The 27,667-nt window shown below is 47.3% G+C and overlaps 2 protein-coding genes across 2 annotated transcripts; one reads left to right on the top strand and one right to left on the bottom strand.

The window, feature by feature from the left end:
• Nucleotides 1–1,051: 1,051 nt before the first annotated feature.
• On the bottom strand, nucleotides 1,052–11,223 carry MRPS11 (mitochondrial ribosomal protein S11). The gene is made up of 6 exons (XM_006152858.2): nucleotides 11,039–11,223; nucleotides 10,804–10,917; nucleotides 5,247–5,345; nucleotides 3,969–4,098; nucleotides 2,223–2,288; nucleotides 1,052–1,453 (listed from the first exon to the last, which is right to left on the bottom strand). The coding sequence occupies exons 1-6, from the start codon at nucleotides 11,206–11,208 to the stop codon at nucleotides 1,346–1,348; spliced, it is 687 nt and encodes a 228-aa protein (XP_006152920.1). The 5' UTR covers nucleotides 11,209–11,223; the 3' UTR covers nucleotides 1,052–1,345.
• A 229-nt stretch (nucleotides 11,224–11,452) lies between these two features.
• Nucleotides 11,453–20,913, top strand: MRPL46 (mitochondrial ribosomal protein L46). Its single transcript, XM_006152770.3, has 4 exons — nucleotides 11,453–11,698; nucleotides 13,506–13,692; nucleotides 14,402–14,575; nucleotides 20,352–20,913. The coding sequence occupies exons 1-4, from the start codon at nucleotides 11,471–11,473 to the stop codon at nucleotides 20,600–20,602; spliced, it is 840 nt and encodes a 279-aa protein (XP_006152832.1). The 5' UTR covers nucleotides 11,453–11,470; the 3' UTR covers nucleotides 20,603–20,913.
• The last annotated feature ends 6,754 nt before the right edge of the window (nucleotides 20,914–27,667 follow it).

Genomic DNA, 27,667 nt, shown 5'->3' with positions numbered 1-27,667 from the left:
GGTCAGCAAGCCCCTCCTGTGAGCTTGCCTGGGAGGAGCAGTGCTTTGTATGACTGGCCATGTGTTTTGAGCTTCTGGGGACACCCTCACCGTTGGCCTTCTCTGTGCATGAAACATCTCTGCTCTTGTGTCTCTGAGGCCTCCCATTTGGCTTCTGTACTGTATCCAGGGACCCCAGAGCTCCGAATGAGGAGCAATCAGCCCTGCCTAGGGGTCTTTAGCTGTGCCCGCCCATCAGCACTGTCAGGTTCCACACCAGCGTCTTTGTGCTTCTTGATTGGGGCTCTACTCCAACTCATCCTGCCAACCTTACTTTCTAGGCAGTCTTCAGTTTTATGCAACTCTATTTTCTCTCTTAGGGCCACTCCCGCTTGGGTGCTGAGACTGCCAGAGCCTATGGCGTGTGTACTGATGACTACCATTTAAGTGTGGGGAATCTCTGACTGTCCACTCGTAGGAAATCCAAACAGCAGATGGTCCTCCTGCGTCGCTGGGACTAACTGTGACTGTGCTCACTAACAGTGAGTGCTATTGGAGTCCACAGGTAGGTGGCAAAAAGCTCTCAACTGCCAGCCAACTTAGAAGTCTTTCATAAGCAAAGTTGCTATAAGCTCTTGGTTAAGAGGCTATCAAAAGAAAAAAAAAGAAAAGAAAAAAGAAAAAATCCCCCCAAAACAAAAGTCCACGAAACCAAAGAAGAAGGCATATAGCAGCTCACATTTATATTTTTAAAAAATAATTTGCTAGAAGGTGCATGTGCTCTCCAGAGAGAGGGGAGGAAAATGAGAAAGCACTCTCTATGGGGGGGTGGTCATGCTGCAATCCGTTCTCCATTTCTAAGAGTTTGGGCATGCATGCACATGCACCCTGTGTTTCTGAAGCCGCTGGGTCTGGATTCAACCTGTGCAGTTAGTCCTGTGTGATCCAGCTGCCTTCACCACCATACCTCAAATTTACAGTTTAACTCTTCTATTCAGGGTCTCATCCCAATTTACAGTCTCCTTTTCAGGAGGAAGCGGGGATTAATGTTTGCAACTCTGGAAGCCCGAGATTCATAATTACCATGACTGGTACAGATATTCTTTTATTTTCTCAGAGCAGATGCGGGAGCCTGGGCCATAGCTGTGCCCGAAGCTCCCCTCATGTGCAAAGGAGGTATGGCCTCACTCCTGGGACACAAGTCAGGGGCAAGCAGAGGTCCTGGTGTAAGGAAGTGAAGCTCTCCTCCCCTGCCTGAAGGGTCTCCAGCAGGCCCTCATCTGGAAACAGCTTGGGCAGGGAGCTTCCTGCAAGGTCCGGCCGGAGCTGAGACTTGAGGTCGGGGTCAAGTGCAGGCTTCCTCTCATCACAGCCTCCGAGCCTTCCTGGGGCGGCAGCCGTTGTGTGGGATGGGGGTGTTGTCTGTGATGGAGATCACTTCCAGACCCCCCATGGTCAGCCCCTTGATGGCAGACTGGAAGGAGCAGAGGAAAAGCAGAATGGCATGGTCTCGCTGGTCATCGGCAATGACGATGCATCTCCAGACAGGGCTCAGAGAGGGATGTCGGGCAGGAAAGGGAAGGGAAGGGAGGACAGCGAGGAGGTCACTGGCACTGATACTTATAATCCCAGCCCTGGCTACTCTCAGAGGTCTCCACGCAAACCCAAACCCCTACCCAGGTTCCCAGTGCCGTCCACCTCTCACATCGCATGGCCACTTCCCAGCTTGTGCGTTACCGTCTGAGAACCAAGACCCCTGTAGACCTTGGCATGGAGCGTCATACCTCATCACACCCGCCCCCGCACCTCATTATTTTCAAAAGTCAGAGATGTCACCTCTTCAGGAATGCTAAAGATTATCCTTGCTAATGACCAGAAAAGGTCATCCCTGCTGGGTTCAGGACCCCCTACAGGCTCCAGACCTGGGCACACGCTTTGTCACCACATTCACCAGTGTGCACTGAGGGGTCCCCCCAGGGACCACCTTCCCATGCTCAGTGCCTGGCACAGAGCAGGCACCCCATCACTTGGTGAATTGAATTATCTGGTGAGCTAAACTAAATGATCTAGGCTCGCTTGAGGGGCTTGGTAAGTGACAGGAACAGCAGGAAGAAACGTGTAGCCATCACAGAGATTCACAAAGGAGTGCTTTTCCACTCTCTCCCTACCTGGCTCGCAAGCCCCAGTCTCCCTCACTAACTAAACAAAGCACGCGCACTGGGGAACCCGTCGCGGTCACTTACCAAGCGCCCTGGCCCCAGGCCCTTCACCACCACTCGGACATGGGTTATACCTTTCCCTATGGCTTTCTGGAGAGAAGTGGCAAGTGTTAGCACCCCACAGAGAAAACCAGGGCACCCCACCCTCTGCTGCTGCCTCCCGAAGCAAGAGAGCTCGGAGCTCCAGGGAGATGGCACGCACAGAAGAAAACAGGGAGGCAAAGGACAAGTAGGAAGCAAAGAATGGGCAGACAGCAGCAGGGACCACAGTGTTGGCAGTGGCGCAGACTTAGTGGACTGTGAGCCCTCTAGACAGGACAGCACTGCCACCTAGTGGAGATTTCAAAATACACTTGGATTTCCCTCGTGCGTACATGGTGCATTTCTGACCCTGAGGTGCCATTCTGGATTTTTAGACTGAGCCTGAACATCTACTTAGAAAGCGTTATTTAAAATCTTTACATTTTTCGGGGCTGGCAGGTGGCGTGGTGGTTAAGGCACTTGATTTCCATATGGCCAACTATGGTTTGAGTCCTGAACCTGGTGGCTTGCTATTTTACTTTCCCCTTCTCTCGCTCTGTCTGTCTCTTTGGTCAGATAAAAAGATAAAAAACAAATAAAATGAAATAATTTAAAAACCTTTACATTTTTCTTTCTTAATTATAAAGGCAATTTATTATGTAGAAAGTGGAAAATATACAGAAAGTATTTTTTAACCCACCAAACCACTGTTAACACTGACATTTTTCTTTCTTTCTTTCTTTCCTTTTTTATATTTGCTATTGAGGGTATGCACTTGCTGGAGAAAGAGAGCGAGAGAGAGGCAAAGTGAGAAGCACACCCCCTCCTTGAGGGGCATGACTACACCATAATCCCTTCCCTCTTCTTCTGTTGGGATTTGGGGCACACATGCACACGCACCCTGCATGTTTTCTGCGTCCGTGACTCAAATCACAGTTGGCCACATGGCAGGAATCCAGCTGCTTTAACCACCTTGGTGACCGTTCATTTCTTTCAACTGTATAGGATCTGCCCATGGAGGGGCATTTATAGCATTTTTATTTTCAATGATCATTAAACACAGCAGTCACTGTTACTGGGTATTGAGCTTTGAAAGTCAAGGTTTTCCTTCAGGAACTACTTCTGGTTTGGCTGGGTGTGAAAGTGTGTAAGGCCTATGCTACAGGAGAGAGTGTGCAGGCTCTGGTCTCCCAAGCCAATCTGGGTTTAGGTCAGGGGACGAACGTGTTGCATGGCTCTGAGCAGGTCACACTCACTGAATCTCAACTGGCTCTTGAGAATGTGGGTTATAGAATACATAGAGGATTTTCGGAGGATTTAGGATAATAAACACGAAGTTCCTGGTATATGGTAGATGCTCAATAAATACACTATAAGCCACACAATACCAACGTGCTTCTAGGAAGTTGCTACAATGGGTACTGCACGACAGTCCTCTTTACCTCGCATTCTCTCCAGATAGACGATTATCACCCCAACCTTACTCCACTGGTCTTTCTGACCAGAGGCTTTGTTTTTAAGCCTTTAGGATCCTGGAAAATTCTCAAAAGTGTTTCACCTCTAATGAAGCCAAGAGAAAGAAGAGAAGCTTTCTCACACTGCCCTCTTCAAAGTACTTCCAATGTCAGGGCACTTAGCAAAGGTTGGCGAACACCCCATTGCTTCTGAACGGCTAGTTAGTTCTGTGTGCAGGGATCAGCCATGCAGAAAGCGGAACATCCCAGAGGGCATCGGGGATTACACACTTACCACCGCCGCAGCTATGCCTGCCGTCTGTGCTGCAATGCCGGTGCCCTTCTTGGCGTTCCGGAACCCCTCTGTGCCACAGGAAGTGCGTGCGAGGGGCTGGTTAGCAGCAGAGACGACCTGGATCTGTGTGCTGGGAAAAGGAGGGCAGGCACAGGCTGTAACTATTATTCAGGGAAGCAGGAGAGAACTGAGCTCCATCCTTAGAAGTCCAGGTGAGGGGGAAAAAAAGAAATTCAGTTGCTTCCATTTCAAACTCATCAAATATAGGAAGTTGTGAGAAAAGGTCAGAATCATCCCTTAAACCCAACTGAAAAGTGACAGATCACATGATCTGAAGAAAGCTCCATAACTTGAGAGGGTTAAGCCTCATCCGGGAGAATAACGTGTTCTCCTCGGGGGTCTTTTTTATAGCATTTACGTTGGATGCAATTTCCTTAGATGTTTCACATTAGGTAATCTTTTTTTTTTCTTTTATTAAGAGGTTTTTGCCTTAGGGTGCATGTGCACATCAGAGAGAGAGGCAGATCCCAAGATCCCAAGAGGAGAATGGAGGAGAAGGGATTGCGGCGTGGCCATCCCCGCTGGGGGGTGATTTCTCGCTTTCTGTCTCTCTGTCTCTCTCTCTGTCTCTCTGGCGAGTGCACGCGCCCTATAGCAAAAAACCTCTCCAAAAAAAAAAAAGATAAAAAAAAAAATAACTTTGGATCAAGGAATAAGAGTGTTAGAAACACCAAAATGATGTAATATGCCTAGCTTGGTTTTAGGTAATGGTTTTATATTTTGTTTTTTTTTTTTTGTTTGTTTTTACGTCCTTTTTTAGAGATGTGCGCACATGCGCCTGGTGTGAGTTTTAAGCCACCGGGTCCGGGACGTGAACCGCGGTCCACAACGTGGGAGTCCAGCGACATAGCCATTACGCTAACTGCTGGCTCCCGATCCAAAGTTATTTTAAATAAGCAAAACTTCCTGGGCTGGCCCTATAGTGTAGTGGTTAAGGGAGCTGGATCTCACATGGTCCCACATGGTTGACGTGCAGTTCAAATCCCGGTTCCACGTGAAAAAACACACCGGGTTAGGTGTGTGCACACACTGGACACAGACACAGGTCGTTTCTCCAAACAAGAGGAAGCTGGGGAACACACCTCTACATTAGCACTATCCCGCGGCAGGCACCCTGCCTTCCACCCCAAGCATGGGATCCGGGGCCAGCCCTGGCCTTCCTTGTGCAGCAGAAAGAAACCCACAGCAGCCCTTCCAGGCTCTTCCTTTCGTGCTTACTTGTTGTAGGATGCTTTAATGTGTGCGATTGGGATCTCCTCAAATTTCTTCCCTGCCCACCTCAATGAGCACTCCTGTCCTGGAACTGGAGGGTAGATGCTGCAATCAGAAGAAACATTACATTTAAAATTGTCCTGATTTTTTTTTTTTTTTTAATTAAAGAGAGACATCCTTTTTTTTTTTTTTCTTTCTCTTTTTTTCTTTTTGAGAGGTTTTCGCTATAGGGCACGTGCTCTCTCCAGAAAGACAGCAAGAAATCACCCCCTTAGGGGGGATGGCCATGCCACAATCCCTTCTCTTCTATTCTTATCTCGGGATCTTGGGCACCGCACGCACACGCGCCCGGCGTGAGTTTAAGCCACCGGATCAGGGACTCAAACCACGGTCAACTACATGGGAGTCCAGCGACATAGCCATTATGCCAACTGCTGGTCCCGAGACCTCCATTTTTTTTTAAAATATAGGTAAGGCCTTAATGAAAATCAACAGCTATGTCTCATCACTGACAGAGCTGCCCTCCGTGCCTTTTAACCATGTGAGCTGCCACCAAATCTGTGAACATGTGGGCTGCGATGGGGCTAGTTCTTGCCTTGTCAACTCTGGTTGAATCTAGTGATTCTCTGCTATGTGAAAAGAGAATGTAATCTAAACTCTCCATCTTCCCTGGTCTCTACTGTCACAGTGTAATCATGTCATTGCTTTCATTTCCCCACAGGCTACTCTTCCTGCAGTTTAAGAAATACAGTCCAATCTCTGTTTCTTACATCATCAACCATCTTGACTCTTCTTTATAAAAAAAGAGAAAATACTTTTCATACCCATAATATCATTATTTAAAAAAAAAAATCCAGGATCCCCAAGAACAGAGGTTAGCAAACTTTATGTGTAAAGGGCCAGACAGTATTTTAGGCTTTGCTGGACAAGAAGTTTGTCTCAATTACTCAAGTTTGGCACCTTATCATGGAAATAGCCATAGATAACAGGTGTGGGTGTGTGCCAATAAAACTTCATTTATAAACACGGGCAACTGTTGGGGCCATAATCTGTATTCCAATAAAACTTTATTTATAAAAACAGGCAACCATGGCCATAATCTGCCAACCTCCATCTGAGTCTATAGGCTGAACATTAGCATCCCCTGTGAAACATCCAGGTTTAAGCTCCACCCCAACTTCTGGATGGGGTCTGAGAACGTACCTTTCAAAAATCCCAGGAGAATCAGATGTGAACTCAAGGTTTAGAATGAACATACTACGTTGAGTTCACAATCGTTCACTGTCCTAGTCCAGTCTGTCGTCTGGTTATCTCTAGTAAGTACTCTATTTTCAGATGGAGAAAATGAGGCACAGAGAGGGGAATAAGGTTAGCACGGGATGCCCGGCCTTGAACCTAAGCGATCTTCCTCGGTTTAGGGCCTTGCTCACCAAGCTGTGCTTTTATAAAATTCACACACACAGTTGTCATTCAGCATTCAAGACCCGAGTGTTCCTGCTGTTCTGCTGTGCTTGTACCCACAAATCAGATTCATGTCGGTACCCCCCACAGCCACCTGAAGTATGAGGGATTTCATTTAGAAATTATACTATTATCTGAGCACCATTCTCCCCCCGATCCTACCTGCTTTCCTACAGATATATTTAAAAGCAAAACAAAACAGTAACGCGGTGGTGTTCAAAGGCTAAGAGTACGTTCTTTACTGAGGGCCTGATTTCAGAGATGATTTAGAACCTCAGCAGGTTGTTCGCTTATCAGGCTATAAGCACAGACAGAAAGTGGATGAGTCTCTCAGATGGCACTGATGTTTAAAAGATGATTAATCTCCCCCATTGACTTGGTCAGAAAACAAGTCTGCTGGCCCAGCCTCTCTGTCGCAGCTGGTAGGTTACTGGACTGGAGAGCTGAAAGCCATATGTCCATCATGGTTGGAATGTCTAATTCTTGTGTTTGGGCCTAGGATCCTGGAAGGCTAGAGGACTGGAGGAAGGGGACCGCAGTGTGGGCAGGCCCTGGAGAGGGTGCTTGTCTCTTTGGGGGCATGCATGTGCTCTGTCATTTAAAGTACCATACAATACAGGAGGCAAGCAGGTGGTGTGGTGGTTGAGGGCGTTGGACTCCCATATAGTTGGCCATGATTCAAGTCCCGGCCCTGGTGGCTTGCTTTCTCACTCTCTCTTTCTGCCTGTCTCTCAAATAAAAATAAAATAAATAAAATAAAATGATGATAATAAATAAAGTTAAATAAAAATAACTCTTAAAAATATAATACAGGGACCAGCAGTTGGTGTAATGGCTATGTTGCTGGACTCCCATGTAGCCGACCATGGTTCGAGTCTTGGACCCGGTGGCTTAAACTTAGGCCGGGTGCATGTGTATGCCTGCCCAAGATCCCGAGAGGAGAACGGAGAAGGAATTGCGTTGTGGCCATCCCCCCTGGGGGGGTGATTTCTTGCTTTTTGTCTGTCTTTCTGGTGAGCATATGTGCCCTATAGGAAAAACCTCTCCCCACCCCACCCCCCCAAAAAATACAATACAGTCAAATCCACCAGTCTATCAAAGTCTGAATGTAACCAGTGTAATGCCTTTGTACACAAGTTTGGAACTGGAAAGAATCTAGACTTGGAGCCACTTAATCAAAGATACAAGCTCCCACTTTAAAACTACCCAGAATCAATGCACAAACCAAGACATGGTTCACCCCAGGGGAGCCAGAAAAAGGAAAGTCATCGTTTCAGGCAGGGCACTGCCACTTCTCCACACCCATCCTCACACCAGGGAAAAGTAAAGAGCCAACCCGTTGCTCTAAGTGCTGCTAGAGACAGTTTTAAAAAATGCAAAGACCATGCCTCATGGCTTGCTTCCCTTAACACTAATCCTGTCAGACCTACTGGGGATGATTTCAGTTCAGTAAGATTCTTCCAACTCCTTGGCTACTGTTTCTCAATCTCCATTAGTGACCAGGTGCCCTCTCTCCTACCCCGGCTACTTATCCTGCAGTCATACCTAGTCCTTGTGACTACTGATACTGCAACCCCATCAGAAGCTTGGTTTCAAGCTCAGTACTCTCTGGCCATCACTTCCTGGCTCTCTCTGCTGCGGTTACCCCAGGAACTCTTCAGTCACACAAAGAACCACAATCCACTGATCCGACCAGCTCTCCCCTACGCCTCACATTCCTCACTTGACTAAATCCCATGGCCAGTCATGATAATTATCCCCTCACATACAACCTCCATTTCCTGCCCACTTCATTGTATTCTCCTAGGACACTGCCAACCCTGGTTAAATCCATCTCTCCAGCCACTCTGAGCCTGTACACGCATCTGCACAGGTGGCTGGAGGAAAAGGCAAAGCATTGCTGACTTGCGCTCTCTCTCTCTCTCTCTCTCTCTCTCTCTCTCTGCCTGAGATCTATCTCAGGTCAGGGCTTTGCTCCCCAAGCTGTACTTTTATAAAATGTTCTCAATTTCAGCACTGTTAATACTTGGGGCAAGATAAATCTTCCTTGTAGGAGGCTGCCCTGTGAAATCGTCAAGGGTTTAGCAGCAGCCCTGGCTTCTACCCACCAGATCCTGTTGCCCAGAGATCGCTAAGTTTCTTGTAGGCAAAACTGCTCCCAGCAGAGAACCATGACTATTTTAATGACATCTGGCATCAAGTGGGCCCTCAGCATTGCCTGGCAATCATATAGCACATCCCCTAGTTCAAACAGCCTTCTGTTCTGAAGGAAACTCTTTTATACCTTCTTTTGTCTCCTCAACCTCCCACTCCTTCCTGCTTTTTCACTGCCAGCTGATGACCCTCAGAGAGAAATAGAAGCAATCAGAATTCCCTCCAGCTCCCACAATCGGACATCTGTGCCCAGTCTTTGCCATCTCTGCTGTGAAGGCGCCACTTGTGCACTGGCCCAAGGACATTGCTCCAGCAACAGTCCTGATGCAGTGTCACCGTTCTTTGTCCCATTTACGGCATCATTCCTATCTACAAAATAGACCATCGTGTCCCAAGCCCCAAACACAAAAAAAACCCCCAAAACTTGAACTCAGAGCTCCCAGAGCCTCTTCTTTTTTCATTAACTGAATCCACATTAAATCCAAAACTTGAAGGCCAGATGGTGGCGGTGGTAAAATGTGATGCTCTGAAAGGCAATCCCACATGGGAAGGTTCCTTGTTCAAGTCTGGAGACCTAAGCATGCTGGGCACATGCCCACCTGGGGCTGGCTGGAGGCTGGGGGTGAATCAAGACATCAAAGTCCTGGTGAGGAGTGCTGTCCTTCTGTGTTATTTATGTAGGACATAAACTTAAGAGAATCGGGAACCAGCAGATGGTGTAATGGTTACCCTGCTGGACTCCCATGTGGTTGACTGTGGCTTAAAACTCATGCCAGGCATGCGTGCACGAGTGCTCAAAACCCCAAGAGGAGGATGGGGGTTATTTCTCTCTTTCTGTCTGTCTCTGTATCTCTGGTGAGCACATGCACCCTATGGCAAATATATCTCAAAAAAATTTTAAAAAAGGAAAATAAGAGGGCTGGCCCATGGCCTAGTGGTTAAGTGACCTGGATCCCACTTGGCTAACAAGATGGTTCTTAGTTGCCTACTTCTTATGGTTTAATATCAACATAGTGGTCAAAGATTACCTTTAAGATCATCTCAGCCTTCTACTTAAAACTGTCGAGTGGCTTCTCACTACACTCAGGAGTGAAACATGAAGTCCCCAGTGGGGCAGAGTCATGCCACAATCCCTTCTCCTCCACTTGTCCATCTCGTCAGGATTTGGGGCATGCACACATGCGTGCCCAGCATGATTTTCAAGCCACCACGGCCAGCATTCCAATGATGTGGTTGGCCATGTGGGACTCTTAACCAGTAGGCTGCAGGGGCTGGCTCTAGCCAGTGTTTACCTCAATTATACTACTGATCTGATAAAACATATACATGTCTGTCTTCCCTGGAAGACGGTGAACTACTTGTGGCAAAAATCTTTTGTGTTTGTGTTCTCAGCACCGTGTAGAGTGACTCCACATTGTAGGTTCATTTTAGTATGTTTGTTAAACGGATGTGAAGGTAAGTGGGTGTGTATGCAGCTGCCGCACAGGGGTGGTGGCCTTGGTGGGAAGCAAGATGCCATTCCCTATAGCTGAGCAGAAAATCGGACACAGACTCACTCTAAAAAGTGTATGATAATCTGTTCCACAACACAGTACCTCCTCTTCCCATGTGTGTCCAAGGCAGCAAAGAGTTTTAGTCTGCCATCATCACCAACTCAGAAGAGAAAGCTAGTATTAATTCCACACGTGACATTCACTCATTCATTCAACAAATGTTCACTAAGCATCTACTTATGTGCCAGAGTTCATCTCATTTGAGTCTCACAACAACCTCTCTCAACAGTATCCTCATTTTTAGATGAAAAGCTGAGGCTCGAAGATCGAGTTGCCTAAGATCCTGTAGAGGGTAAGTGACAAGAGTTGGGAGATTCACTGTTTATCTGCCTTCGGAGGGTGGGGGGGGGGAGCTTTTAGGGTTTTCTAAAAGCTGGACCTAAAAGGGCCTTCACCTGAAGCTGCTACTGCTCGGGGCCACCACCTTCTCAACTTCTTTCTTGGCCGCCGCGTCTTGCAGCTCTTGGGCGCCGGTGTGGATGATCCGGGCGGACGTCCCGATCACGGCCCTGGGGGAAAGGAGAGCTCGGTGAGGTCCAAGCTTGACCGTAAGGGAGACCCCAGGTGGATCATAGGACACAGCCAGTCCTGAGAGTGGCGGCGGGCTCGAGGGAGGCCACTCACTCATACCGATTTGTCCGGGCGCAAGCCCATGATCGCAGAAGCCAAGACCCCGCGCTTCTCGCCGCCTGCATGACTAGAATTGACCCCAGTCGGATGCCGTTGGCGGCCTCGGGCACTGCGGGAGCGGCGCCAGCACCATGAGCGCCCGTGGGGGAGGACACAGAAGGAAAAGGCATCTAATTGCTCCCCATAAGGTCCATCAAATATCCGAATCCTATTTACACGCTCCATGAAGCCATGTTAGCTGGTTTACTTGGCCATCGTCTGTCCTTTTGATAATCTTACATGAGCTCTCCACCACCCCCCGTATTGGAATGGTTCATTCTAGTAGGTCCCGGGAATGAGCGCGGCCCATTTGTCCGTTCCCGCGCTGCCTTGTGGGAACACGGGGTTGGCTGAGACTTCAGGAGCCGCGTTGCATTGTGGGAGGGCAAAAAGATGGCGCTGCCGGCGGGGCGGCGTCTGTGTGAGGTTGCTAGGGGCTGGCGGCGGTTCGGGGGCCTGTGGGCCGGCAGCCTGGGTTCTCGCCGCCTGGCCCTTGGGGCTGCACCCTCAAGCAGCAGGTCCCCGTGGCGCCTCTTGGGTGCGTTGTGCCTACAGCGGCCACCGCTAGTGTCCAAACCTCTGACCCCTTTACAGGAAGAGATGGCGGCTCTGCTGCAGCAGGTAGGGCTGAGATGCGGGCTTCAGGGTGAGGTTGGGAAAGCAGCCGCAGAACACCCGTGCCTGGGTTCTTCCTCGACTCCGGTACCTTGAAGAAGTCATTTCACCTCCCAAGTATACCTATCTGCAAAATAGTACTAAGTAGACATTCAGTAAAGTTTGTTTTCACGGGCAGTGCTTCGGAGGCGCTGCCCTCCCCGTTCATTCGGCATAGCACGATACAGGTCAGCCCCTGTCACAAGGAGCTCAGAGTCTGGAGGAGAGGACGCCTTTGTGGTGCGATTAGTGTTAGGAAGTACAGGGGGCCAGTGGACACATTTGGAAGATGTCTGTGATCAAACCTGGCCTGTTTACCTCCCAGGGCTGCTGGTGTGAAGGGCAGGTGACGACAGGGCAGAGTGAGTGTAGTGGTTGTGAGCCTAAGTCCACAGATAGTGACAGACGGGTATGTTTCCCCAGAGTCTGAGGTTTTTGTTTTTGTCTTGGGCTCCTGAGAGCTATAACTTTCCCTTCCATGCTTTTTGCTGAATTTATTCATTTATTCACACCCCTCCCCCCATATTCATATTCACTGCGCACATACCGTGTACCATAGAGATGCAGTAGTATAGTCTTGGTTCTCAGACAGTCTTGAGTCTAGTGGAGTGAGGGGGTGGTGTGGTTAATAACTTATCCCCCTGGGGAGTGGCATAGTGGTTAAGGTGCTTGACACTCCCACATGGGCGACGACGGTTCAAGTCCTGGACCTGGTGGCTTGCTTTCACACTTTGCTCTCTCTCTCTCTCTCTGTGTCTCTCTCTGGTCTAATTAAAAAAAATGAATGAATGAGTAAATAAGTAAATAAATAAAAATAACTAATCCCATGACTAATTGCATATTCCGGCAAGTTTTGTAAAGGAATTACATTAATATAAACGTGTTTAAAAGGACATCTCTAGTTTTGATTTTATGGGAGATGTTAGGGGATGTCTCTTCAAAAAGGTGGCATTTAAATAGAGATTAGAAGGATGAGTAGACATCTCACAGGAGAAAGTGCATTGGAGAAAATATGATCAGAAGGAGGAACAGCATCTGTAAAGTCTCTGAGACAGGAAGTCCTTGGTGAGTGAAATTCTGATCAGACTGACATAACTGGAATTTGTTAAGTGAGCAGGCAATGCCTGTCCCAGTCTTCTGTTCTTCGTCATAGTCTTGATTCCCAGTCACATTCTAACATTCTGGCAAATGTAACTCGAGTGCTCAAGGTGCAGGTAGCTTTTCTGTTTTTTTTTTTTTTTTTTTTTTAAATCACCTGTTTTCTCTTTGTGTGCTGTGCCCCATCTCCCAGGTTTGTTTATTTATTGGTTCAGAAAAGTCATGATGTATTTTTCTCTTTCTATGCAAAAATGCATTATGACTTTACTGACAACCCAATATTTCTGTAAGCCATAGAGGCAGAGAGAGTGAGAGAGAGAAAAGGAGGTGAGGGGAGGGAGAGAGAGAGAGAGAGAGAGAGAAAACACCAGTACCCCCAGCAGGGCCCTGGCTCTGCAGTCCACTCTCAGCCTTCAGCCCGCCCTGGCAAGCCTGTGCCCTGCACACCTAGGGAGGTCTGTGGATTTGAACGGGAGCCTGCCCGCGTGGGATTCCTTGCAGGGCATTGTGTTTTACTGCTGTGCCATTGTCTGGCCTCTGTGTGCTGTTTTGATCATATGTGAGGTTATGTCGAGTGATAAACTTCTGAATCAGTCAAGTGTGCTATAGCTATGTTTTTTTTCTTCCTATGCTTTGTCCTTTGCATTTTAGTTTTTTGCCCTCTTAATTTTCCTAGATTGAGATAGAAAAAAGCCTTTATTCAGACCATGAGCTTCGTGCTCTAGATGAAGCCCAGCGACTGGCGAAGAAGAAAGCCGACCTCTATGATGACGAAGATGAACAGGGTATATTGCTGGTGCAAGATCTGGAAGATATGTGGGAGCAGGCGTTCCTGCAGTTCAAACCTGGCGATCGTGTAACAGGTTTGTGGTTCTTTTAGGCCGGAAAGAAGGGAGAGAAATATTGGTGTTCTGCTTCCTAAATAAAGGGCATTTGTTTAGCTCTTGTTTTGTGTTTTAAACAAATAGTTTCAAATAACAAAACTTCTTTCAGGTGGGAAGAAAATTCTTTTCCTACTCTTCACATCTACCCTAATTTTTAAAAGCTGTATGTTATTTCTGAGTGAGGGTGAGGGTGTTAAGAATGGCCTTTCTCTCTTTCCGTTGCACTTTATGGGCATCACCTGAATTTAGCTCCTACTTTGGGAACAATAGTGGAGGACATGAAGCCTTTTCCCACCAGGCCCTGTGTTTTATCTGAAATGCTTTTAAAGGAGGGGTTGAGTTGTGTTATCCTCGTTTCATAGATGAAGACTGGAGAACAGAGAAAGTGGGGGCTAGGTAAGGCAGTGATTGTGCCCAGACCAGTGAAGCAGCCATGTTTGGGTTAGAGCATGCGATGCTCCGTGGCTCTCTTCAGGGGAGCAGAGCCCTTGGCTTCCTCTTGGCTTTGGTTTCTGGGTTTCTAAGCTGAACGAGGCCAGAGTTAGAGAGGTGGAAGGGGTTGTAAGTTGGCTGTCGGCCCTGAGAGCAGGGATTGTGATTCTCCTTTAAAGGACGACCGGCAAACCCAGAGCTCCATGATTCTGGCAGATCAGTTTTCTTACCCTCCACTGACCCATTTTCTCCCTAGAAGCCGATAAGAAGGATGACCGAACCTCACTACACCGGAAGCTAGACAGGAACCTCGTCCTGTTAGTCAGGGAGAGGCTTGGAGACCAGGATGTTTGGATGCTGCCCCAGGCAGAGTGGCAGCCCGGGGAGACCCTCCGAGGAACAGCTGAGCGAACCCTGGCAGCACTTTCAGGTGAGTTTTCTGCCTTCTCTAAATCCCACGAGATTCATTTTGGACTCAGCCAGAGGATTGGCGGGCTCACTGTGAGAAGGCCTTAAGAGTAACAGGTTAATGGAAACCGATGCTTCTAAACATTTCAGCTGTAAATATCCAGGTAGGGATTTTCCTTAGACTATATGGGAGTCTTACCTTTGTCCCTTTTTTAAGTTTAATATAATCAAAATGTATGCTTCTGCCATTCTCTCAGCCTGCTTCTCTTTTTAGCTTTTGAACCATAATTATCAGCTCCACTGCTTGTCCATTCACTCATTTAGAAACCTTACAGTTGGGCTAGCCCATGGCATGGTGGTTAGGGCAGCTGGATCCCACATGGCCAATTGTGGGGTCAAACCCAGACCTGGCAGCTTGAAAAACATGCTGGGCACATGTGTGTGCATGTCTAAAATCATAGGAGGAAGAAATGGAGAAGGGATTGTGGCGTGATCATTCCTCATAGCGGATGCTTTCTTACTTTCTCTCATTTTCTATCTCCTGTGAGTACATGCAACTTCTGGCAAAATTAAGAAAAAAAGAAAAGAAACCTCATAGTTATCTTTGACCTCATTTTGATATTCGTTAATCCTTGGCTCACCTGGTGCATTCTAAACAGCCCTCTTTATTTCCATAGCTTTAGTTGTGACCCCTTTCCATTCTCAAAAGAGCAGGATTTCTCAGCTTTGGGATTATTGATGTTTGGGCCTAAATAGTTCTTGGCGAGGGCACTGTATAAGCCGTTCAGCAACATCTTTGGCCTCTATCCACTAGATACCGGTAGGACAGCCTCATCCCACCCACGCTGACCCCTAGTGTGACAACCAAAAATATATCTAGATATGGCTAAATATTACCTGGGGGGCACATTTATAGTAGTCAAGAACTACTACACTGGACGATTAAAGTAGATGCCTAAATTCTCCCGTGCTTTGGAGTCAGATCCTTCAATAATGCCAAAATGAGCTTTTCAAAACAAAATCCTTTGTCAGTTCTCTGCATAAAATTACTATTTTTTTCTCTAATGCCAGAGAACACATGTACATGAGAGAGACAGAGAAAGGAGAGACATTCTCCACTGGGGTCTGGACATGCCACAATCTTCCCCCCTCCCCCATTTCTTTCATCCTGTGAGGATCCTAGATTTGCAGGGCTGTGCATGGGCTGTGTTTCGAACCTACACAGCCAGGATTTGAACCCTGGTTTGCCACATGGGATCTGGCTTCCCTTTCGCATGTGCCTTGCTGTGCTATGGGGCTGGCCCTATCTAGTGTTCTTAAAAGGTTTTCCATACAAATTCACACTCTCATGCATGGCCTACACATCCTTTTGCTCCAGTTCCAACCTTACCGTCTTCCATCTTGCTGCCTGTTAATGTATATTCCAAGTGCTGCCTAGCAAAATCCTTTCGCAATGCTTGACTAATGTGGTCTTTCACATGTCTCTGCTTTGGGGCATGCTGCTCTCTGATGGAATGCGTGACTCCTTCCTGGCCAGACTGCAGTAGTTTAAGACTCAATTCGTACATTATACCTTCCGGGATGGAACCTTCCCCAGACCTCCAGGTGGAGACAGCGCCTCCCTCTAGGTCCCCCTGGTGCCTGTGTGTGCCCTTATTCAGTTTACACAAGGAGCATTTACTTCATGCCTGCCGTTTGCCGGGCCCTGTCCAGGTAGCGGGATTACTGTGACAAATGATTCACTGCCCCTGCTCTCTGGGAGTCTGGGACCCAGTGGAGAACGTGCTCTCTCACTGTGCCATTTCCCTCTGCCAGAATTTCAAGTTCCTTGAAGGTATGAGCAGTAGCAATTCCTCTCGTGATTCTGGCTCCCGGCTGAGTACCTGGTACCTAGCAGATACTTGCTGAGTGTTTGTTGAGTAAACGATTTGATGGTGTGGGTACACAATCACGTCCCTGGCCCCGCCACCAGCTCAAGTACCTCTTAGTGAAACGTCAGCAGCTGGTGTGTGCCCTTTCCCCCTTTTCTACAAGGGCACTGTGTGGTCTTCAGGAGAGGCATGAAGACAGAGTGGAATACGGGGGCGTTACTGTCCTCTCCGTCTTCCTCAGTCACCATCTGGGCTTTTTGTCAGGGTCATTTGTTCTGTCCAAGTTCCCAGCCTTCCTCACATCTAACACCATGACGATGCCTGTTCAGCATCACCTCCTGTGTGCCACGTGGACAGGGCACTATAATTTTCTCTTTATATTCCCTTTCTATGGGCCCAGCAGATGGTGTAGTCGTTGTGTCGCTGAATTCCCACATGGTTGATCGTGATTCAAGTCCTGGACCTGGTGGCTTCGAAATCATGCTGGGTGCCTGTTCATGCATGCCCAAGATCCCAGGAGGGGGATGGAGGAGAAGGGATTGCAGAGTTGCCATACCAGCTGGGGATGATTTCTCACATTCCCTGTCACTGTCTCTGTCTCTCTCTGGCAAGCGTATTCGCCCTAAGGCAAAAAAAGAACTAAAAAAAAAAAATTCCCAAAATGGAAAAATGAAAAAAGATATTAAAAGATACATTTGCATATCATAGATGCATGTAAAATTAAATATATTGATTTATTGCAAATATACTAATTATAGATTTAGTAAAATGTCAAAAGAAAAACTCAAACAATATGAGTATATGTGAGGGGACCAGCAGATGACTTAATGGTTACTGACTGACTGTGGTTTAAGTCCTGGACCTGTTGGCTTAAACCTCACAGTGGGCATGTGTGTGTGTCCAAAATCCCGAAAGGAGAATGGAGGAGAAAGGATTATGGCATGACCATCTCCCCTGGGGGGTGATTTCTTGCTTTCTGTCTGTCTCTCTGGTGAGTGGACATGCTCTACAGCGAAAATCTCTCTTAAAAAAATAAAATGAGTATATGTGGGGACGCCATTTGTGGAATAAGAAATTTAAAAAATTCATTCATTCATTCATGTTTTTCCCTATGGATATTTTCCAGAAACTTTTAGAAGACCCTTGTATATATTTTAAAAAGTGAAAATACATTTCTTAACCACTGATGGGATGGAGAATTGGAGGAAGAAGGGTCGTGGCATGATCAGCCCCCACTGTGGGATGCACGTGCTCTCTTTTTCTGTCTCTGACTGCGTGTGCTTATGCATCCTCCTGCATTAACAAAGAAAGGCTTAGCTTATGCTTTATTAACACTAGCGTATTATGTATAATATGTATGTGCTGTGCTTTGTTTAACCAGTCTGTTTTTACCAAAGCTGCAGTGGGCATCTGTATTCACTCATCTTTGCTCACAGGGACACATAAGTGTAGTGGGGAGGACAGAGCTGTAGAAGTAGAGGTGCAGGATCAGAGTATGTGCAGTTCAAATGGATAAATGTTGCCAAATAATAGTAATAAATATTCATTTATGCCCTTGTATTCTCACAAGCAATATATAGCTCAGAATTTTTGAACTTCCTTGATAATATATTACTATTGTCTTAGTTTGTATGGCTTTAATTATGAATAAGATTGAGCACCTTTTAATGTGCTTGTATGCCATCGATACTTATTTTCATGTGAGCTTCCTCTTCATATGCTTGGTTCATTTTTCTTTGGGATCTGTTGGTTTTTTTTTGTCATTGACTTCTATGTGCTTTTTTTTTTTTTTAATAAAGAACTATTTGTTTTACTTACTGTTTTCTTTTAAAATTATTTAATTTTATTTATTCTTTCATTTATTTTAATTTGACCAGAGAAAGACACAGAGAAAGAGAGAGGAAAAGTGAGAAAGCAAGCCACCAGGTTTGGGACTCAAACCATGGTCGACCATGTGGGAGTGTCTAGGGCCTTAACTACCACGCCACCTGCTGGCCCCATATTGTTACTTTTTAAGTTGCTGTAGGACACATGTGCTCAACACAGACAGACAGAGATAGAGAGAATGAGAAAGTGAGAAAGCAAGCCACCAGGTCCGGGACTTGAACATGGCTGGCCTTATGGGAGTCTAGTGCCTTACCCACTATGCTACCTGCTGGCCCCTCTATGTGCTTCTTATACCTTAGGATTTAATTCCTTTGTTGAATGTGTTGAAGCTAAAATGGATAAATGTTCTTGGTTTGTCATTTTGTCTTTGACTATTTTTGGTGCTTTATTTTTTCCTTTTAGAAAGATTTAATTCTTTTTTTGTTTGTTTTAGAGGTTTTTGCTATATGGCACGTGCGCTTGCCTGAAAGACAGAGGGAGACAGAGAGACAGAAAGTGAGAAATCACCCCCCAAGGGAGATGGTCATGCCATAGTCCCTTCTCCTCCATTCTCCTCTCGGGATCTTGGGCACACACATACATGCGCCTGGCATGAGTTTAAGCCACCGAGTTCGGGACTCGAACTGTAGTTGACTACATGAGAATCCAGCGACATAGCCATTACGCCAACTACTGGTCCCTAGAAAGATTTAATTCTTATGTAGATAAAATATGTATCTTTTTTCCCTTTGGATTTTTGAATTTTGTGTCTTGCTTAGAAGGGCCTGTCTCAGAAATTACACAGAAAGTTTTACCCTTTTCTAAAAATGAAAAATAAAAAAATACTCAAGAATTCAGAAAATAATAAATGTCTATGACACCACCAGCTAGAATGAGCAGACCTTTGATGAAAATAATTGTGTTGTTACATTTTTGATCTGCGTGGTATCAATTTATTTTTCGTCTCGTTTCCTTTAATGCCTGAGAGTACGTGCATATGTCAGAAAAGAGAACGAGAGAAAGAACCCACTGGTGGGGCCTAGTCTTTCAAAACCTTTGTTCCTCCCTTTCTCTACCCATTCGGATCCTGGGCAAACGTGCACACATGCTGGATGTGCTGTCACCAGGGCTGGGATGTGAACTGCAGTAGTGGCATCTGGCTTCCTTTGAACAGTGCATAACCAGTGCTCTGTGAGGCCAGGCCTAGGTGTGTCTATTTTGATGTCAGGACTGAGGTTTCGATCCAGTTCTATTTTCCCCGTTTAGGTAGCTAGGTCCTCAAATGCCAATTAGTGATTAATCCTTTTCCTCACCCTCTAAAATGTGGGTTAGAGTTATTAGCCTTCACTTGTAGACTACAGCTATTGTCTGCCCATCTGCTTTCGTCTTAACTTGGTTTATGACATTTTTCAACCTACATAAATCAAATCTGATGCCTTTTATGTTTTCCATGACATCTCTTTTCTTTCTGTTGGAGGATGCTTGCGCTCTCCAGAGATAGAGAGAGACAGACAGAGAAAAGACAAAGCATCCCCCCGTGGGAAATGTAATCCTTTCCCTTCCCTCTCTCCCTTCTTTCGGGATTTGGGTCCAGTGCCTGGTGTGTTTCTCAAGCTGCTGGGTCTGGGACCTGCACTGCATGCTTGGCCATGTGGGGTCTGGCCGTCTTAATCAGGAAGCAGAGCTGGCCTGGTATCCCTTTTCAAGGCTGACAAATTTGACAGAGACCAGGTGTCCTAGGCCTTCATCAGCAGGCGGCGACTGGGCTGAACGTGGAAGCTGGCTGCTCTGACCCCAGGCAGTGTCATTGTAACTGCATGACTGACCTCAGTCCAAAGGCAGTAGCGTCGCACCTACGAACAAACCCTGAGAATCCGGACTCCGTTGGCCAGGAAGAAGCTTTTGGATCGAGAGGGGAGGAGCGTTTCCAGTCACTCCTCGGGATTGCTTTTTCCTCAGTGCCTGATGTGCCTCTCCCCAGTACGCCTATGATATTGAGAGCCAGAGTAAACAGAGGAGTATATCCTTATCTTCCAACCGGTTGTTCTTTTTCCCTCTCAGAAAACAACATGGCGGCCAAGTTTCTAGGAAATGCACCCTGTGGGCACTACAAGTTCAAGTTCCCTCAGGCCATGCGGACAGAGGGTAACCTTGGGGCCAAAGTATTCTTCTTCAAAGCACTGTTACTAACTGGAGACTTTTCCCAGGCCGGGAAGAAGGGCCCTCATGTGTGGGTCAGTAAGGAGGAGCTGGGTGACTATCTGAAACCGAAATACCTGGCCCAGGTTAGGAGATTTCTTTGGGACCTCTGATGGACTGAGCTGCCCATGGACTGTGCTTTGACAAGGCTGTGACCAGGGCCTCAAGGACGTCGTGTGGCTGGCCCACATCTGCATGGAATGTCAAGCATCAGACTGAATTCTGAGAAATAAACAAGTGTGTCACTGTGTCGGTCTCAGTTGATTTGCCTTCACTGTCTCCCAGAGAAGACAGCCGTCTTTAGGGGGCCTTTCCATTTTTCCCAACTGATAATTGGGTATTGTATTTGTTTATAACGAATCAGCTGGCGTATGGGGCCTAGGGAGTAAGAACCAAAGAAAATAAATCAGCCTTTTAAAAATCTTGAAGTCTGTGAAATTTATGCCCATGAGAAAAAACTAGTTTTGAATTGTTTCTTAGCTGTACTCGTTTTATTCTTCCTTTCCACTTGGTATGAAGGTGTTTTAATCTAGTGTAGGAAATAATTCATTTTTCCTTCCTCCTTCCCTTTCTTCCTTTAAAAATTTTTTTCTATTTAAAAAGGCTTACTTGTGCCTACCCGTTTTCAAACAGTCATGTGAAATAGGCGAGGTCCCCTCGACTCCGTTCTGCAGATGGAGCAGTCATGGCCAGGTCGTGGCTTGCCTGAGTCCTTCATTTCCCTGATGGCGCTGCAGGAGAACGTTGATCTGCTGCCTTCTGGGTTGGGTCTCTTGGCTCTTCAGTGTGTTCTTTGAGTCAGCGCTGGTCCCCAGCTTCTGGCACGTGGAAGGCACTCAATAAACACTTGCTAAATAAGTGGGAGAGAGAGGAGGGTCTCCGGCATGCCTCTGCCTGGAATAACGGTTCCAGTAGGAAGGCTGCCATCCTGGGTCCCTCCAGACTCTCCTGTTTTCTTCTCAGACTGGCCTGTGTGGTGTGAGCTTGTGGGAGGGATTTCTGTTTCTGCCTCAGACATAGCCTGGTGTTCTTACCTGGGATCAAGGAAATGGTTCTCTGGCGAGAATGGGGGAGCCTCGTCCTGATACCCGTCTCTTAGCCCTTCGCCTCCTGCACCTGCTCTCTCATTACTGACGGGAGCTGTCCCCTGGCTGGGGCTTGCTGGTCACGAGCAGTGGTGGCACTTGACAGTGAAGCCTGGGCACAGCCCTGGAATGCCTTAGTCTTCACTCCTCGGGATTGCTTTTTCCTCAGTGCCTGATGTGCCTCTCCCCAGTACGCCTATGATATTGAGAGCCAGAGTAAACAGAGGAGTATATCCTTATCTTCCAACCGGTTTTTCTTTTTCCCTCTCAGAAAACAACATGGCGGCCAAGTTTCTAGGAAATGCACCCTGTGGGCACTACAAGTTCAAGTTCCCTCAGGCCATGCGGACGGAGGGTAACCTTGGGGCCAAAGTATTCTTCTTCAAAGCACTGTTACTAACTGGAGACTTTTCCCAGGCCGGGAAGAAGGGCCCTCATGTGTGGGTCAGTAAGGAGGAGCTGGGTGACTATCTGAAACCGAAATACCTGGCCCAGGTTAGGAGATTTCTTTGGGACCTCTGATGGACTGAGCTGCCCATGGACTGTGCTTTGACAAGGCTGTGACCAGGGCCTCAAGGACGTCGTGTGGCTGGCCCACATCTGCATGGAATGTCAAGCATCAGACTGAATTCTGAGAAATAAACAAGTGTGTCACTGTGTCGGTCTCAGTTGATTTGCCTTCACTGTCTCCCAGAGAAGACAGCCGTCTTTAGGGGGCCTTTCCATTTTTCCCAACTGATAATTGGGTATTGTATTTGTTTATAACGAATCAGCTGGCGTATGGGGCCTAGGGAGTAAGAACCAAAGAAAATAAATCAGCCTTTTAAAAATCTTGAAGTCTGTGAAATTTATGCCCATGAGAAAAAACTAGTTTTGAATTGTTTCTTAGCTGTACTCGTTTTATTCTTCCTTTCCACTTGGTATGAAGGTGTTTTAATCTAGTGTAGGAAATAATTCATTTTTCCTTCCTCCTTCCCTTTCTTCCTTTAAAAATTTTTTTCTATTTAAAAAGGCTTACTTGTGCCTACCCGTTTTCAAACAGTCATGTGAAATAGGCGAGGTCCCCTCGACTCCGTTCTGCAGATGGAGCAGTCATGGCCAGGTCGTGGCTTGCCTGAGTCCTTCATTTCCCTGATGGCGCTGCAGGAGAACGTTGATCTGCTGCCTTCTGGGTTGGGTCTCTTGGCTCTTCAGTGTGTTCTTTGAGTCAGCGCTGGTCCCCAGCTTCTGGCACGTGGAAGGCACTCAATAAACACTTGCTAAATAAGTGGGAGAGAGAGGAGGGTCTCCGGCATGCCTCTGCCTGGAATAACGGTTCCAGTAGGAAGGCTGCCATCCTGGGTCCCTCCAGACTCTCCTGTTTTCTTCTCAGACTGGCCTGTGTGGTGTGAGCTTGTGGGAGGGATTTCTGTTTCTGCCTCAGACATAGCCTGGTGTTCTTACCTGGGATCAAGGAAATGGTTCTCTGGCGAGAATGGGGGAGCCTCGTCCTGATACCCGTCTCTTAGCCCTTCGCCTCCTGCACCTGCTCTCTCATTACTGATGGGAGCTGTCCCCTGGCTGGGGCTTGCTGGTCATGAGCAGTGGTGGCACTTGACAGTGAAGCCTGGGCACAGCCCTCGGACCAGGCTGCACTTGGTCTTTCTGGGTTTTAGAGCGAGTTGAGCATGTGACCTGCACCTTCTACTATTGGGGTTACAGGTCCCTCTAACCTAGAAGGGAAGGGATCACCGGGGAGGGACTCTCTCGTGACCTTGCACAAGACTTGGTTTGTTACGACGTTGTGTCTTTAGTGGGAAATAGCTTGTATGCAGTTGGTAAGTAGAGAAATGGCGTGGGGATAACCCAAACTATGTCCCCTAGCACATTCATATTTTGAAGCGATCAGGAAGCAGATTGAATATTTTAAGAAAACAGGAAACGCTATTGATGTGCCTTTAGTGCAAGTGGGGGCTGGTTTGGAGGGTGAGAGGGAGGGAATTGAGGGGAAAAGCAAAATGTAAGAAACACAAAATGGAAAATTATCTGTTGAAGATAATATGTATGGTAACATCTTTGAGTATATTCTGGATGGGAAAGTTCATTTTATGTGCTGTAATGACACAGTGAATGAATGTAAAACAAAATTAATAAAAAATATCAACTAAAAATAATCACTCCTAGTCTTTCCACTGTGTTCAGCTATCTGGGGAAACTGAGTGGAAAGGAAGAAGCTGTGAGGACACACAACCTCACTTTATATGAAAAATGGTGAACAGGACCAGCAGATGGCATCATGGTTACGTCACTGGACTCCCACATAGCTGACAGCTGTTCAAGTCCTGGACCCAGTGGCTTCAAATTCACCCTGGGCGTGGATGGGTGGGTGCCCCAAATTACAAAAGAAGCCCCAAAATTACAAGAGAAGAATGGAGGAGAAGGGATTGTGGCGTGGCCACCCCCTTGGGGGAGTGATTTCTCCCTTTCTCTCTATCTCTCTCTCTGGTGAGTACATGCACTCTATAGCAAAAATCATCCAAAAAATGATGAAGGAGGCCGTATTCTGGATCATGTTTGTAATCTTGATGGAGGTCATGTCTGCCAGGACCCACGTCACACAGGACTTACGCCTCAGGAAGCAGCGGAAGCCCCCTAGGATGTAAGGCTGCCAGGGCCCCATGTTCGAGATGGTAGGGGCTTAAGTGCGTTAGCGTCGTCTTTAAGCTTGATACTCTTGTTAGCGCTCTGGCTACAGTAGTCTTAGCTTTGGGCTGCTCTTTTACCTCTCTTTTTTTCACAGTGTCTTGTTGCAGCCTTCTTGCCCCAGCCTCCCATAGCTGGGACCACAGGCACTTACCAACACACCTGGTGTTTAGGGTGGGCCAGGAATGAACGTGGGCCGCCTCAGTGGCCTCAGCCTGCCAAGTAGCAGTGTCCAGCGCGCGCTACCGTGGCTGGGTCGGGATTCTGTAGGTGTGGATGGTCTGCCCCAGCTTCCTTCTCTGTTGCTTCTGGAGTGCGATCCTGCGGAATGCGAGGCTCTCGGCGCTGTAGTAGAAATGGCTGTATTTGCCGAGTGCCAGCTCGAGTCTCATGCTGGCTGCCAAACAGGACCAAAAAATTGTTTCTAGTGTATCTTTTGGGGGAAGATTGCCAGGGAACAACGTAAGAGGTGATGTTCTCTGTGTTTTACGGGATGGGCGCCTTCAAAGCAAATGGCGTGGGAGCGGAAGAGGAATGTGTGAGCTGGCGAGGGGATCAGGAATTGCAGTTCGAGGTGTGTTAGAGCGACGTAAGGAGAATGCTCCTGTGTGCACAGGTGTGTGCGTAACCTGTAAAACCATCTATCTCTATCAGGATCTTCGCGATTTGGTCCTAGCCCCCCGAGTGATGTCCCGTGTTCACCTTTGCTGGTCTTTGGAGGAATTACTCTCATGCTCGTAAACATACTTTCCTGGGAACTTATCTTCAGGAGTTACCTCCAGCACCTTGTCTGTGCCTCTGCTTCCATCTACTTTACAGGATAGTTTGTTGTTAGCCTGGCTCCCGTATTGATTCAATAGTGGAACTTCAAAAACTACTTAAGTGGGCTCAGCCTGGGGGTGCAGTCAGTAGCCAACTGAACTGCAGTGCTGGAAGCCAGATGCCCTAGGTTAGTGTGAAAACACACTAGGGACGGGTATGTATGCATTTACGTCCACACACACGTTCAAGGCCCTGATGAACTGGAGGGCCGAGGAAAGGGGATTATGGCGTGACAAGGCCCTAGAGAGGGTACTTCTCTCTCTTTCCTGTGTCCTCTCTGTCGTGAATAAAACAAACAAGCAAAAAAAGAATCACCTTCTATCCTTAGGACTTGGAGTCAGAAAACCTGGGTCTGAGTAGGCAAATTACAGCCGTCACTATCTGGGCAGAAGGCTTGTTCCTAAGGACTGGGAAGGACACCAGGGTCCTTAACTTGCCAAACGTAGAGGGCAAGTGTTCCCTAATTTGTAGATGGGAATCTAGACTCAAGGAAGTTACTTATCTTGCTTGACGTTTAGTGAGTAGCAGAGAATTTGAACTCAGATCTGTGTGCAAATCTAGATTTTTTTTCTTTAATTGCCAGAGAGCACATGTACTTGTGTATGTGAGAGAGGGTCATGGTCCCACTCCAGTCCCTTCTCCATTTCTGCATTCTGTAGGAAGTTAGGCATGTATGCAGATGCACCTGTTGTGTTTTTCAGGCTGCCAGGTCTGCTTTTTGAACCTTGGTCATCTGTGTGGGATCTGGTTCCCTTAATTCCTAGGCAACTGGGCTGGCCCCAAAACTAGTTCTTTCTTTCTATTTCTTCCTTTTTTTTTTTAATTATTTAATCGTGTTTATTTTTATTTTTAAATTTGCTATAGGGCATGTGCACTCACCAGAGAGAGACAGAGAGAAGACGTGAGAAATCAAGCTGCCAGGTCTGGGACTCAAACCATGATCAGTCATGTGAGTCCCGCACCTTGACCATCATGCCACCCTCTAGCCCCACAGTTCTTAATTTTTCCCCACCCCTGCCTTTCATTTGCTTAGAGGGAGCTTGTGCTTGCCAAAGAGAAGGTAGTGAGAAGGAGAAAGCATCCCCTCAGTGGGGCATGGTCATGCTGTGGTCCCTTCTCCATTTTGCCCTTCTTTGAGGATTTCAGGCGCACAGACACATGCTCCGTGTGCTCCATCAAGCTGCCGGGTCTAGGATTCGAACTCCATAGTCCCCTGTGGGTTCTAGCTTTTTACCCACTAGGCTGTGCTTGCGTAAGTGCTTAGCCTTTTTTTAACTTTACCTTTCTCATCTGTAAATTGAAGACGATACTACTTCTCAGGTAGTGTGATAATTTATGTGAAAGTCCTTAGCACTGTGCATGGCTTGTTATAAACACTCAGTAATTGTTTCCCTCCTCCTGGCATATTTAGGCCCCTAAAGCCTGCTCCGGAATTCAGCCGTATCATCTTTAGCATTTACGACTCCCATTCCCACCTTTTCTGGGTTATGCATTGTGACAACCAAGCATTCTGACCTATTTGGAGAGGGCCACGGGTCATTTGGACGTTAATGGATGCCATCAGCTGACCTCAAACTGGGTGTGTGGCAGGTCGGTTCCAGAAACCCCTCCAGCCCATCCCAGGCCAGGAAACCACAGCCACTGTTATGCACAGGCTTATGGGGCACTGAGAACAGAATAGACTTGCTGACCCGTCCTATTACCCCAGCAGGGGAAAACGAGTGCAGCTAAAAGGTCAGCAACCCAATTACTAAGGGCGTCCAGATCACTAAGCTGCAAGCACACGCAGCACGATAACGTCTGTGTGCCTGAAGTCTCCGGGCAGCCCCCGCCCCCGCCCCTCCCTGCTGTCTCTCCTAGAAGCTCATCCAGCCTGCATTATGGCCAGTCACTGTAGACCGCTAGTCACCTTCCACCTGCCTTGGGATTTCAGAGCCCAAGACAGGAAGAGAAGCAGAAACTTGCTCATCTCTCTGCTTCTGGGAGACATGTCCAGAATAGGTGCTTCTATAAGGCTCAGGGGAACCAGCAGATGGCATAATGGTTACGTTGCTGGACTGCCATGTAGTTCACCAAGGTTCAAGTCCTGGACACGGCGGTTTAAAACTCAGGCTGGGTGCATGTGCGTGCGTGTCCAAAATCCTGAGAGGAGAATGGAGGAAAAGGGAATGCAGCGTGGCCATCCCCCCCGGGGGGGGATTTCTCTCTTTCTTTCTCTGTCTCTTTGGCGAGTGCACGTGCCCTATAGCAAAAATCTCTTTAAAAAATAAAACATACACGGCTCAGGGCAGGTCCAGAGGCTGAATGGATCACTGCTGCAGTGGAGGGAACTGGGAGAGGGAGGACACCTGTGAGTCAGGGGTGGCCATGGAGAGCATTACTAGCCCAGAGCAAGGAATGAGTATGTGGCTGTACACACACACACACACACACACACGGGACACGCTATCCTTAGCCGTCCTCAAGCGGACCAGGAAAGCCAGCAAGTGTTTTTTTTTTTTTCTTGCACCTTTGGCAATATAGACACACCATTGACTGCTGCTGAAATATCCGATATTCGGGTCGCAAATTGCTGCTGAGTGGCTGAAG

This window comes from Tupaia chinensis, unplaced genomic scaffold, assembly GCF_000334495.1.
Source record: "Tupaia chinensis unplaced genomic scaffold, TupChi_1.0 Scaffold000359_1, whole genome shotgun sequence".
Lineage (NCBI taxonomy): Eukaryota > Metazoa > Chordata > Mammalia > Scandentia > Tupaiidae > Tupaia > Tupaia belangeri.
The sequence above is the reverse complement of the archived record's forward strand: the minus strand, read 5'-3'. Positions and strand labels throughout refer to the sequence as shown.

Bases quoted from the DNA above. Each gene is read 5' to 3' on its own strand.
- MRPS11 (XM_006152858.2), bottom strand. From the start codon at position 11,208: ATGCCTTTTCCTTCTGTGTCCTCCCCCACGGGCGCTCATGGTGCTGGC. The intron at 10,918-11,038 runs GTATGAGTGAGT...CCTTTCCCCCAG, and splicing joins GCTTGCGCCCGGACAAATCG to GGCCGTGATCGGGACGTCCG. The intron at 5,346-10,803 runs GTGAAGGCCCTT...TTCTGATTGCAG, and splicing joins CCGAGCAGTAGCAGCTTCAG to CATCTACCCTCCAGTTCCAG.
- MRPL46 (XM_006152770.3), top strand. From the start codon at position 11,471: ATGGCGCTGCCGGCGGGGCGGCGTCTGTGTGAGGTTGCTAGGGGCTGG. The intron at 11,699-13,505 runs GTAGGGCTGAGA...TAATTTTCCTAG, and splicing joins TGGCGGCTCTGCTGCAGCAG to ATTGAGATAGAAAAAAGCCT. The intron at 13,693-14,401 runs GTTTGTGGTTCT...TTTTCTCCCTAG, and splicing joins ACCTGGCGATCGTGTAACAG to AAGCCGATAAGAAGGATGAC.